Genomic DNA, 13,765 nt, shown 5'->3' with positions numbered 1-13,765 from the left:
ATGGGACCAGATCATCTTGTCCACAAAACTAGCCAATGCCTTGGGCTTCCGAAAGACAAGCCGTGTTCCTTCTTTTATTTACTCCAAGGGACTCATTTGTGAGAGACTTTGTTCTGAAGAAAAGCAGTAATTTTCCACTATATATACTGAAACCCTGAAGAAGGAGGGGTAAGGTTGACAAGGAGACATGGGGAGGAGGGAAAGGAAAAGAAAAACAAAATAACTGCTCTAGGATCTCCTGTTTCACTTTGGAGAAAATGTGTTTCAGTGTGGACAGATGCAGTGTCCAGTATTTCAAATGAGTTAAAGTTCTTTGACTCTTTTGGTTTAGGGAAAGGATACAGGTAATTTAAAAAACAAAGCAATTTTGCTGTTTATGATCAGCTGCCTTCAATTTGATAATCAACATAAATATTTGTGGTTCATGGCAAATTCTTCTTCACCAGAGCCCGTTCCCATCCATCTTGAACTGATGAAGAACAGTGCTGAGACTGTGTGGTTATAGTCATTTCTGTAGCAACAAGTAGATATCCAAACAGACTTATAATTTGTCCTAAAGTAAAAGTGCTTCAATTTAGCAATAACTAAAAATAAACACAAGGAGGAACTGTAAGAAAGATAACAGCATCTAGGTGTCGGTCTGGATTGGACTACAGGAAGGGATCTGAGTCAGCATGGCTCACTAGTTTGGGACACTTCCGATTATTCACCTCCAGAAATAGTTTCCATTTCAGTCAAGTCTGTGTACCCTGACTGTGGGAAAGCCTGTGTGTGTGTGTGTGTGTGTGTGTGTGTGTGTGTGTGAGAGAGAGAGAGAGAGAGAGAGAGAGAGAGAGAGAGAGAGAGAGAGAGAGAGAGAGAGATGCATGTGTGTATTCCAATGGAGAGATGGTCTATCCAGGAGAAGCCACCTCTCTCCACATACACACCTTGTGTTATACTTCTATCCATTCTCATCTTCTCAAGGACTTCCCACCTTCAATTACCTTTTTCCCTAGGTCATCAATTTCTTGTCTTCATTGGTTAAATCATGAAAGCATACAGATGTGCTCTCTCCTCTCAATATTGAAAAATAAGACCAACTTCATCCGCCCATGTACACTCCCCATTCCCCTTCAGTAAAACTTAAAAAAAAATTTGATTTCTATTTTCTTGCTTCCATCCTTTCTCCAACCCATTGCAATCTGGCTTCAATCCACACCTCTCCAAAGAAAATGTTTTTGACAGTTACCAGGACATTTTTGTCAAAGCCAACAGGCCATGTATCTGTTCTCATGTTATTCAGCCTCTTGGTAGGATTTCAACACAGTTGAGTAATCCACTTTTTTTTTTTTCTTCAGATTTTGTTTTTTGACATTTAATTTTTTCCCCACATGTTCACATGTTCCATTCACTCTCCACCAAACCACCCATGCCCATACCCCATCTGCCTCCCTCCTCCATCTCCTTTCCCTCCCTCCTGTTCCCTCTGGTAACCATTATATTCTTTCACTGAGTTCAAAATTTATTCCTGCTGTAATTTGCCTGTGTATATTTCCCTGTGTATTATTTATATTCCACAGATAAGTAAAACCATCTGATATCTTTCACTTTTTGACTTATTTCACTTAACATAATCACCTTGAGGTCTATCCATTTTTGTCCCAAATACCACTATTTCATCTTTTTTTTTTTTTATATAGCCATGTAGTATTCCACTGAGTATATATTCCACAATTTCTTTATCTAGTTGTCTGTTGAAAGGCATTTGGTTCCAGGACTTGGCAATTGTGAACAGTGCTGCTATATACATAGGCATAGATAAATTTTTTTGTATTAAGAGTTTTCATTTTATTTGGATAAATACCTAACTAAGGCATTGCCAGATTGTATGGAATTTCCATTTGTATTTTCTTAAGAAATCCTGTAGAGTTTTCCACAGGGGCTGTACCAACTTGCAGTCCCATCAAAGGTGAATGGGTTTCTTTTTCACTGAAACCTTGCCAACACTTGTTGATTCCATTCTTTCATATATGGACTATTCTCACAGTGGTGAGGTGGTACTTCATTGTGGTTTTAATCTGTATTTCCCTTATAATAACTGATGTTGAATAATTTTTCATATGTCCGTAGGCCATGTGAATGTTCACTTTTGAATTACTTTCCTTTCTCAATTTTTATACTACAGTCATCTATTTTTCTTCTTTCAGGCTACCTCTTCTCAAGCTGTTTTGTCGGTTCTCAGTCCTTGACCTCTATCTAAATGTGGAAGTGCCTAGGACTCAATCATTGGACTTTTTTTCTTTACATTGTTCCTGGGTGATCTTATCTCTCTCATGATTTAATAACCATATAAATGCTGAAGAACCCCAATTTTATAACTCTAATTCTGGTAACTCCCATGATTTGCAGACATTGACATTTAATAGCCACCTAAAATTTATTTTCTCTAAATTGTTTCTCATCAAGTCTTTCATTTTATTTTCAGCAAGTGGTGCCATCATTGATCCAGCTGCTCAAATACCTGAGTCATCCTTAAATTTTTTTTTAAAGATTTATTTATTTATTTATACAAGCACTGGGTTCAGTCAGAAGTGCGGGAGGGTGAGAGAATTCACCAGAGCCAGAGCGGAAAACAGAACAGGCAGACTGACAAAGTACACTGCTGAAGGGAGCAGCGGGCAGCAGGAGAGGTCTGAACGCCATGTGGGACCCTCGCCTGGCGGCCGGGGATCGAACTGGTGCTGCAGAGGCTGCAGGCAGCTTCGAAACCCAGCGCTCAACCGCTGCTCCACTGGGGAGGCCCATCATCCTTAATTCTCTTTGCCTTGAACGCTACCTCATCCCTTCCCCACGTCCAATCTTTTGGCAAATCACATCAATTCTATCTTCAAGCTAGATCTTTAATTATTCAGCTTAACCTCTATTTCCATTTCTACCTCCAAACTGTCATAATCTCTCATCTGGACTGTTACAATAGATCCCTAAATTTTCCTCCTACTTCTACTCCTGTCTGCCGACAGTGCATTCTGCACGATAGCCAAAGTCTCAAAAAAAAAAAAAATTAAAGTAGAGAACTGTATTACATCCTTGTCTTGCTTAGAGTCTATTAATACTTCTTATTGCATTGGTAATAAATTCAAATCAACCCCACCATGGTTCACATGGCCCCTTACGAGCTAGCTTCTTGTCCACATCTATCCTCACCTCCCACTCTGCTCTTGTCAAACTGGCTTCCCTGATGGTTCTTTCATCTGTTGAGTACTTTTCAGTCTTGGGATCTTTGCATTTGTTCTTTTTGAAGTATTTTATATTCACATGAGTAGCTCTTTTTCATCCATTAACACTAATATGTATTTTTTAAATTTTGACATTTATCTTCAATGTATTTTTGCAGAAATTAAAACCATGTTCAACTACCATGTTCCATTCCCTTCCATCTCAGACACAATTTGATTTGTAGCTTGCCTTTGCTTTGCATTTATAAAAAGCATGTACTTGCAGCTTACACATACACATATGCAATTGGCTGTAACTTGCTTTTTTAGTCAACACCTTTTGAGAGCTGTAAGATCAAATCCATTCATTTTAAGTGATGTAGAGTAACCCATGTAGAGCAAATGTATAATTTTCCCATCTTCCCCTACATTTTCTACTCCTCTATATCCCACACATTACAGATAATGATTCAGAGAGCATTTCTATACATCCCCTTCCCTGCTTGTGCAAGAATTTCCTTAGAAATGAGTTCTCTGGGGCCTCCCTGGTGGCGCAGCGGTTGAGCGCTGGGTTGGGAAGCGGCCCGCAGCCTCTGCAGCGCCAGTTTGATCCCCGGCTGCTCCCCGGCCACTGGAGGAGGGTCCCACATGGCGCACAGACCTCTCCTGCCAAGCCCGCTGTTCCCCTCAGCAGTGTACCTCGGTCCCTCTGCCTGCTCTGCTCCCCGCTCTGGCTCTGGTGAATTCTCTCACCCTCCCACATTTCTGACTGTACCCAGTGCTTCTAGAAATAAATAAATAAATAAATAAATCTTAAAAAAAAAAAGGAATGAGTTCTCTGGGTTGTATGGTATATATATAGTAAATGTATCCATTATTTGGTTATCATTAGTTGCTCATTATAGCTGTTTTAATTTATACATCCACCAGATTTATATGGAATGTCTGCTTCCCTATCTCCTTTGTCAATTTATATGGTCACACTCTTTAAACGTATCTTAAACTGACAAATTTGTAAAGGTATCTGATTATTTTTGAAACTGTATTATGTGGATTATTGGAAAGATTGAAGACTTATCTCTATCTATCTATCTATCTATCTATCTATCTATCTTTATCTATCTGTCTATCAAGAAAGATGTGTTCTTCATTTTCACTCTTGTCACTTTTGGTCAAAAAACCTTATTTCTTTTGCAGCACTTATCATTTGTTAGCATGTTTTTTTGTTTTTCTCAGGCAGAAGGTAAGGTACCTGAAGGCAGAAGCCTTCAGTTGATGATTTTCACCCCAGTTAAGTGCCTTGCCTAGCATGTGGACACTCAGTATTTATTGGATGAACTCATTCAACAGCCATTTTTGTTAGAACTTATTCAACAGCTGCTACGTGGCACATACTCTTATAAGTTCTTGACATATACCTGTGAACAAAACAGAACTGGCTGCAGAGAGCTAACATTTTAATGGTTGAGAATTAACAAGATGTATAAGTAAAAATTTAGTTATGTTTAAAGGTGCTTTGGGAGAAGTTTCTAGGTGAGAGCTTAGGATGTTCTCTAGTCTCTTACCTTTGTGTGGTAAAGTGGAAAAGGTATTTGCTTTGCAGACCCTGAAAGTCCTAAGTAAGGTAAACTATTAGATTCTTAGTAACTTACCTCTTAGATTCTCAGTTCCCGTATCTGTAGGGTAATAACCACCTCCCAAGGCTGATGTGAGGAATAGCCAAATGTTATCTCATCCTTTCCCAGACATTCACCCCACCATAATATTCCAAGACATATGACACATGGCATCAAAGCATAATCTTCCTCTCAGTACCCCTAGAATGCTTAAAAAATACCAACCCAACTTTTCTGAAAATACTCAATATAGTCTTACTGAGTAAATACATGGACAAAATAGCATGTGGGTAATTTCCAAGCCAGCAATTAAAGCTTCTTTTATTCAGAAAATATGCTTTTAAAAAGAATTTTCTTTAATAATTATTTTCCCTCTTTCTCAATTCCATTTTTACTGACCCCTATTGATAAAGATGGAAGAAGCTGCTATCCACTCAACCTTGTTTATCATTTATATAAGTAAAACCACAGAGATTTATTTATAGGAGGATAAAACATTTATTTCAGTGGAAACACTAATCTTTACTTTCATCATGCTGAAGTGTGTAGTTACAAACAGTTTCCAATAAAACACTATATATAATAAGCAAAAAATAAGTTAATACATTGTAAACTTACATACAGTTTCATCAATTAACAGGTTTAAGAACAAACAAGCCATTTAAGACTTTGGAGCTACATTTAGTAAAAAATTCAAACACTCCAACCTTATCAACCTCAAGTAAGACACTAAAGAGCTATTCAAGACTTCTTCGAATCAATTACACAAATACATTTTTATTTTTGGTTACAGTCCCTGCTATGCACAAGACCATTGGAATGCTGGAACAATTACACATTTTTGAACGGCACGAAGCAAAGCAAGGAGATAACATGCCAGCCTTACTGAAGCTGTCTTGAAAGTGCAAAGTTTGCATTTTCTTTTCCTGAACCACTAGGATAAGAGCGGGCACCTCAGACGACACGGCGGGGTCATGAGCATGCTTTCTATACCACACTGGTGGGACATTTATTGGAACCAGGTCTCCATGCCTTTGAAGATACCTCCGGCTTTAATCAGGGAACAGGTTTCAACTAAACGTAGTGCAAATCAAACACCGAGGAGCAAAACGACAGAAGAGGGGCTGCCATAGATCGACCTGCTGTTTCTCCACCTGGCACGACGCCACACGGGACAGATTGGCACAAGGAACCAACAACTTCTATTTAGGTTTTGATGTGGAAGGCGGTGCGGCGGAGCGAGTGCAGGGCCACCACACAGCAGCCCCGGAGCAAGGCTCCGATGTTGTAGACGGGGTCTGTCCCCCCTCTCTGAGTACTAAATGCCCACAGAACGGTGGGGACCACGGGCGCCGCCACCGCCAGGAGATCCACCAGGAAACTGCTGCTCCAGTACTGCCTCCCAATGGCCCCCTGCGGCCGCAGGATGAGGCCGTCCAACCTTTCTTCTGCGGAGCCTGCAAAATCCAGCTCTCTCATGAGGCGGTTTTCATGAGCTTCGATATCCACCTCTGGGTATGGGATCTCCACAGGAGACAAAAGGATGGCTGAGTTTGGATTTCTTGGAGTTAAGTCAACCACTAATGCAGAGATGGACTCCGGGAAGCTTTCTGTGGAGTCAGCCACAGATTCTTCAGGGGATGCCGAGCTTGAGGGACAAGGGTCCTGGAGCTTGAGCACGTGCTGAATGAACTCTGAGATCGCAGGGCTGTAGGGCAGCACATCGGTCTGCACGGCCTGCTCCACCACCACGCTGCTCTCCTCCTGCCCCCCTGCCCTGGAGAGGGCCTCCAGGACTGGCGCCCCAAGAGTGCAGTGAAGAAGCTCCACACCGCCGGCCTCTGTGGTGGTGGCTGTCACCATCTCATCGAACAAATCTGTGCCGTCAGCCAGGCTGTCTCCCACCAGCAGCTCACTGTCAGCCCCTTCCTCTGTGACCTGCTCTTCCAGAGACAGCCCATCCGTCATCTTGCCAAAAGGGGTGTTGAGGCTCAAGCTTTTCTCTGGGGAATCACATGGAAAGTCTAGACACAGTTCATCCCTCAGAGAGCCACTGTGTGCCATCTCCATGCTCTGAAGTAGAGACTCCAACTTCTTGTTTTGAATGTTTATGTCCACAAAATATTTCTGAATGCCTTTATCTTTATCAGCCAAGTTGCTCCTCATAGTTTCAATGACCTGTTTGAGCTGTTTGATCTCTTTCCTGGCTTCCTTGAGGGCCAACTGGGCCTCTACCCGGTGACACTCTTCTTCAATCCAGTCTTCTCGCATCCGGGCCAGCTGGGACTTGAGCTCCGCAATTTCAGATTCCCTAGAGTGAGAAGATAAGGATGGTGAAGGAAACGTCAACTCTAAACCCAGCAGTAGCAATTCTGACACCGTGAGAAGCCTGTGCTTTGCCACTTGAAACATACAGGTTAAATCCGTTTTGAATTTCCTTCTTTGGCAGGGATAGCCATGACTTTCCCTCCTTAATTTTTAAAATAGCTGAAAAAATGATAGCAACTAGAATCAGAAGAAGAATTCTTACCAGTATTATTTATTTTTTGAGTGCTCACTATATGTCAGGCACTGCACTAAGTGCTTCACAAGCATTGTCCTCTTTCAATATTAAATATTTGAAATGTTATTTTTAGGACACACTAGAGTTCTTAGACTGCTTTTATCTCTATAGCCTACCCTTCCATAAACCTACAGTTTATGGGAGGAAAGTCCTTTTTATTTATTGTTTAAGATTTATTTATTTATACAAGAGCTGGGGTACAGGTCAGAAACGCAGGAGGGTGAGAGAATTCTCCAGAGACAAAGCGGGGAGCAGAACAGGCAGATGGAGCAGCAGGTAAGGCAGGAGAGATCTGCCACACCATGTGGGTTTCTCCCTGGCCGGCCAGGAATCGAACCTGCACTGCAGAGGCTGCGGACAGCTTCATAGTGCAGTGCCCAACCTGCTGCACCACAGGGGAAGCCCCCTTTTTATTCTTAATTGAGTATCCAGGACAAAGGCAGATAGATAAACTTTAGCCTTGCAAAATTATTTTGATCACAATCCAGTAATCATTAAAAATACTTTTTTAAATAATAAGGACTTTGTGGAAAGTAGATTACCTGCTCTTAGGTAAGATGATATAGAATGCATCTTTTACTACTACTTTCTTAAAAGACTTATTTTACTTATTTATGCATACAAGAACTGGGGTGTAGGCCAGAGGGGTGGGGTGTGATAAGATTCACCAGAGATAAAAGTGGGGAGCAGGACAAGCAGAGCTACTGAAATACACTGCTAAGGGGAGCAGTGGGTGAGACAGGAGAGGTCTGCTGTGCCATGTGAGTTAGCTCCCTGGCTGGGGAATGAACTCAGGCCATGGTGGCTGGCGATAGCTTGATAACGCTGAGACTATAACCCCTGTGCCACCAGGGAGGCCTATTATACTACTTTTTTGTTCCTTCAAAAATTTTTTCCTTGCATGTAATTTCTTCATAGTCAATGTCAGTACCTGTCCTCATATTCTCAGTGAATATGAAGACCAGGTAGTCAGGATCCTGATATAAATGAAGAGATGGAGTTAGTATTGCTCCTTTGAAGATTAGGCTTAAACACTTTCTTGTTTCACCACCTCCCCTTCTCTCCCACTTCTACGAGCACTCAAATTCTCCCTGAACTCCCCAAATATCATATACCAAAGACTTTTCAGAAGATAGGGTCTGAGTCATGCCACTCTCACCCTGAATTCACAGCTACCCTGGTCACAGTTCACTTGTCTCTTCCAAAATGTCCCAGGGAAAACACAAGCAGAAATAGGTCTGCCTAAGATGTCAAAGGTTTGTTCTTTGAGATAAGATCTCTTTAAGTACAAGCTGGGTTTTTCTGACCTTAACACTTAGCCAAGAATAACGAACCTCTTCCTTCAGCACAGAAATAGCTTGCAGAAATCACAATGCACACAGTCACCGCCTCTCACAGATAAACAGCTTACCAGGGCCCCATGTGTGAGATCCACTCCACTAGAAGTCTGGGATTGTTCCTGCAAGTGTTCCTGCCACTTAAAAATAGTCGTGCACACACCAAACTCTTCATGTCAGAGCTGCACACACCCACCATGAGCAGTGGCACCTCTATGCTCAGAGGGCCCCTGAACTCCTAAAGGAACCAGATCACACAGGACTGGGAAGGGCTCTTTTGAGAGGCGGATTTAAGAAATCCAACAAAGATGAAATGAAATATTTTTTTTCTTTTCTACTTTTCATAGGTTGGGTGCCTATTTCATTTTATGGAAAAAGAAATCATCCTAAACCGCAGTGTGCAAGGGACACAGATCACCTCTCGTGAAGCCGGCGCTCGGATTCCTTCAGCTTGGTCTTTAGGTGCCTTACTGTAACCTCTTTTTGCTGCAGAGGAGTCAAGTACTGCTCAGGATTTGGGGGTTTGACACCATGATTTTCACCACAGGACATGTACCTTCCAGACCGTCTGAAATAATCCAAATAATGAAATTTACTTTTTTTATAAAAAGAAAAGTTAAGGCACAATTAATAGCTCAAGGAAGAATGGCAGCTATGTTGCTGCTTTAAATCTCAATACTCAGAAGGGGGACCAAAACATGCCTGGCCTTCCCTTCATTATTTGGGTGCTGATGGGTGTGTGTGTGTGTGTGTGTGTGTGTGTGTGTGTGTAGGGAGTGAGGATAGTAAAGGGGAGGATTTTCTATGGCTTAGCAATGATCTCATACAAAATAATGCACAGTTGTCCCAGTCTGCCTGTTGTTCAGAATAACATGCTGCTGTACTGAAGGACAATGAATGGGGCAGCGGGAGGGAGGCAGGGGAGCGAGATGACCTAACTTTCCACACAATAAGCTACTGCCCAGAAATCCTGACTGCAGTTGAATGCAAATGGTTCTGAAATCAGTCCCTGGCACAGTGATTTGGTGGGAAGTTTCCTTCTTCTGAAGGGAATAAGACTTACTCCACTCCCATCAGAGTGTGTTTTGTAAGAGAAGTGCTCTGTGTGCTACAAAACTTCCCCAGCTGGAATCTTGGCCCTCTCAGGTCAGGCCTGGCAGAGAGCCGAGCGTCCCTGGGGTAAGGGCCAACTAGTGAGCCAGGGATGCCCAGGAGGAAGGCCAAAGGAGAAGGCTGGCAGCTTCCCTGACTCTAGACCCCATCCAAGCCACTGCACGATCACCCTGTTCCCCCCTCCCCCCCCCCCCCCCCAGTACCAAGACGACCCTTGGCTGGTTCCCGACCCTGCAGTCCTCTGGTCAGGTGCCATTTGGATATGCAGTTCCCGCTGGCCATCCTTTCCACCCCACAGGGGCTAATTCATTCCTTGCTTGCCTTTTAGATCTCATTTCAATTTCACTTCCTCAGAGAGCTCTCCTCTGCTCCCTCCAGACTGAGTTGGCCCCCTCCCCACCTTTTACATACACAAAAAGTAGTAGGTACAGAAGGAGTATCGTTCATGTGTTTTTGTCGTTAGAGGAGGAACATCTGTGGGCGCTGAGTACAGGGAACTTCTTTTCTGTTCACTGCTCTATTCCCAGCACTTTGCCCTGTACCCGGCACAACATGGTGCTCAATAAACATCTAGTATTTGAATGAATGAATAAATGAGTAATGTGAATGATTCCCCTTGTTCTGAGGAGAATGAGCAGGACCCTCCTCCTGCCTTGGTGCCTTTTCTCCCCCTCTCCATGCACTCCGGGGACTGCTGAGGCTTATTAGAATTGTGATTCAGACTCTTTCTCTAGTAGTCTTGAAGGATTAGCTGAGTGTGGGAAAGAGAAGTGTCCCGTTGCAGAATACGATGGGGGATCAAGAGTTGTATAACTTTTTTTTTTTTTTTTTAAGAAAAGCTTAGGACCACGAAGGACCACGAATTGGGGGAGGAACCGCACTCACCTCATCACAGGACTGCAGTCGCTTCCTTTGTAGGAGCCAGAGTTGCTACTGCTCGGGGAAGAGGGCGCATAACTGGGATGGATGTTAACGGGACTCAGCTGGTTCCTGCACAGCATGGACAGAAGGTCCTTCTCCCGTGGGGATGGAGGGCTATTGCCAGACTTGTATGACGAAGCTCCATTACTCCGCCCATGGGGACCTCGACTGGGAAAAACCCATAAAAAAAAGTTAAAATCCTTGGAACTCCCTAAGCACAAATGGCTGCCACTAAGAAAGTCCTATTTATAGAGATGGAAGGGGCAAAGTAAGGATCGGCACGAACCATCCTTCCCAGTTGCTGGCTAGTCTTTTGTGCCTCGTGTCACTAGTACAGGCAGCCTCTCCCTCTGCTGTTTTTTCAAACAGTCTCTGATCATAAAGCTTGTTTTGAATCAAGTGCTACTGCCTGCTAAGGACACAAGCCATGTACGTTTTTGATTTGTTTCAGGTTCATTTTTGGAGGCTGTTTTGAAGATGTGGTTTTTGTGCCAGTGCACCTGCTTCAGCTTGAAAAGATTTGGTTTGTGACGGGGTAAGAAAATGAGGCTTGGGAAGAAGGGTGTTCACCATAAAGGAGGAGGAAAAAATAGAAGAGATAAACATAGCCCACATAAATGTATCAAGTCTGTAATTTTAACCACTTATTCCCTCCCCCCTCCACCTTTTCTTTCCTTCCCCAGTGACAACACAGGTGCTTGTGTTGTCATTTAGGTGCTGAAATCTTGCAACACTCTTCAGTCCTCTCTCTCCCTTCTTGTCCCCTCCTGCAAGGAGGCTAGAGTGCTCTTTCTAAAATGTGCCTTGAATATCACTGTCTTCCTCAGAGCCATTTAATGGTTCCTCACTAGCCCCAGAATAATGGCCAGACTTCTTTTTTTTTTTTTTAAAGGAATCTTTTTTTTTTTTTTAAAGATTTATTTATTATTTATACAAGCACTGGGTACAGTCAGAAGTGCGGGAGGGTGAGAGAATTCACCAGAGCGGGGAGCAGAGCAGGCAGAAGGACCACGAGACAGGTCTCCGCGCCATGCGGGACCCTCCTCCGGTGGCCGGGGAGCAGCCGGGGATCGAACCGGTGCTTCAAAGGCTGCGGGCAGCTTCACAACCCAGCGCTCAACCGCTGCGCCACCTAAGTCTCTGGCTACCTCCTACTCCAAGACTGATGGGAACCTTCTCCAAGCAGCCTTTCTGGATTCTTGCTCCCTAGGTTGGTGGCGAAGTTGCTCCTGGGTGCTCTCTAGTCCTCTGTGCAAACTTCTAACTTATCACAGTGCACAACTGCAACTTGCTGTCTTTCCCCACCACCCCCCACCCCCGAGACTGGGGCATTCTTGAGAGCACCAACAGTCTGTGCTTTTGCATTCCCACCACTGCCTCCTGGCACATGTGAGGTGCTCCCTAAGTGACTGCTTGATGAATAAACTGGACTTAGGTCCTGGCACTGTTGCTTATCAGGAACTTAGGCCAATAAACCACTAATCTACAGGGATATAAAATAACCATCCCTACCTGCCTTACAGTGGTGGCATGAAAATCAAAGAGTACCTGGCAATCAGCTGGGAAGGACAATTCCACTGTAAGGTAACATTACAGGATGAACAAGCCTGTACCTCTAGTTCCAGAGATTTGACACCCACTAGTGTAAGGAAGCATCTTGAGAATGTTGACATTACTTAAATAGGCTAACAGTTCTGTCAGAAATATTTCTTGGTGACATGACAGGAAAACAAAAGAGAACAACATACCTTTCACATAGCAGTACTGCTCTTGGACAGTTTTAATTGCAGATGTTTCCAGCTGACACATCTCAATGAGCACTGTGTGTAAATGTGAATGTGCGTGTGGGGAGACTTGGCTCCAAAACCACAATTATTTATTTAAAATCAAATATAATTTCAACTAGCTCTCAACCCAACAAATCACATAGAAGTAAAACATCTTAATTCTCAAAAAGTTTTTTCCTGCTGAAAATCATCCAAATGGCCTCTATCTCCTTTTCGTGAGAGAAGGCACTTTATATGGAACAGATGGGCTAATGGCTTTTGGACAAACCAACTTCAGCAGCCCAGTGGTGGGGAGACTTCATGACTTGCAGGAAGCCTTCATAACTGGCTTGGATTTGCTTCTCCACACTTCACTTCTAAATCTGCCACCAACTGGCCTATTTTCTTTCCTTTTTCTAGTTTTGTCTCCTAGGTTATGTGACTATTTCCCCACCACCAACTATCCTATATATCCCCTCGACCTCCCCTTCCCCACTCCGTCTTGACATCAGAGACTTCGCTTCATCTATTGATGTTTGCTAGTTTTTGTGAGAGTTTTAATTTATTGAATCATCTGTTATATAAATGTGACTGATTTTCTCAACATGATTGTGAAAAATATGGAGGATTAAACATTATAAGTTAGGAGAGCAAGTAAAGGATTATTCCTAATACTGACTCCAGAATTCTATTATTCTGAGTGAAGCCTTACTGAGGCCCTTCTGTGACGCTAGTCCTGTTCCAGATGTTTTATGAACATTGTTTCACTTAAACTTGCCCATCATGCTATAAAGATGGTTCAATTATTACCTGCCTTTTACACTAAGTGAAGTTACATGAACTAATTGCCATTCAGGGGCAAAAGAACACGCAGGTGAACTGGGACCTAAATCCAAGTATGAACTCTACAGAAATATCTCCTACTTTACATAGATAGAACCTTCAAGAGAGAATTCCACAGAAATAGCGGCTGGCTTTCATTTGTAAATCTTCATAGCTTTGTTTTTAAGATTACTTGTCAAAAGTATTCTTATCCACTTAACCTGTCCCTCATTTCTCCCATCAAATGTACACCCTTCACTAAATGTTTGGAGTAGCATTTTCCCACGAGCTAATTCTCTACAGAGAAAATTCATTATTAAGGGTGAATGAGCTAATGAATAGGATCATGATAGAGCCCTTATAGAGTTTGGCATAGATACCTGGCCCATCCAGGGGAGTTGATATCAAAGCACCGTCCTGCAGGACACAA

At 42.9% G+C, this 13,765-nt stretch overlaps 1 protein-coding gene across 6 annotated transcripts in view; it reads right to left on the bottom strand.

Annotated features, from left to right (window-relative positions):
- Positions 1–6,019: 6,019 nt before the first annotated feature.
- The window catches only part of SYBU (syntabulin), a gene marked incomplete at both ends in the record, with an annotated part of 68,686 nt that continues 60,940 nt past the window's right edge, over positions 6,020–13,765 (bottom strand). For 5 of the 6 annotated variants that reach the window (XM_084230008.1, XM_084230010.1, XM_084230011.1 and 2 more), the window contains 3 exons: positions 6,020–7,124; positions 9,132–9,281; positions 10,712–10,915. In XM_084230008.1, the coding sequence (XP_084086134.1) occupies positions 6,020–7,124; positions 9,132–9,281; positions 10,712–10,915 (1,459 nt within the window). Of the gene's footprint in view, positions 7,125–9,131; positions 9,282–10,711; positions 10,973–13,765 lie in introns of all 6 variants that reach the window. The other variant, XM_084230009.1, reaches the window with a different exon arrangement.

The sequence above is a fragment of the Talpa europaea genome (assembly GCF_964194135.1).
Source record: "Talpa europaea genome assembly, chromosome: 3".
NCBI classification, from domain to species: domain Eukaryota; kingdom Metazoa; phylum Chordata; class Mammalia; order Eulipotyphla; family Talpidae; genus Talpa; species Talpa europaea.
Note: the sequence above shows the minus strand (reverse complement) of the source record. Positions and strands in the feature narration are given on the sequence as shown.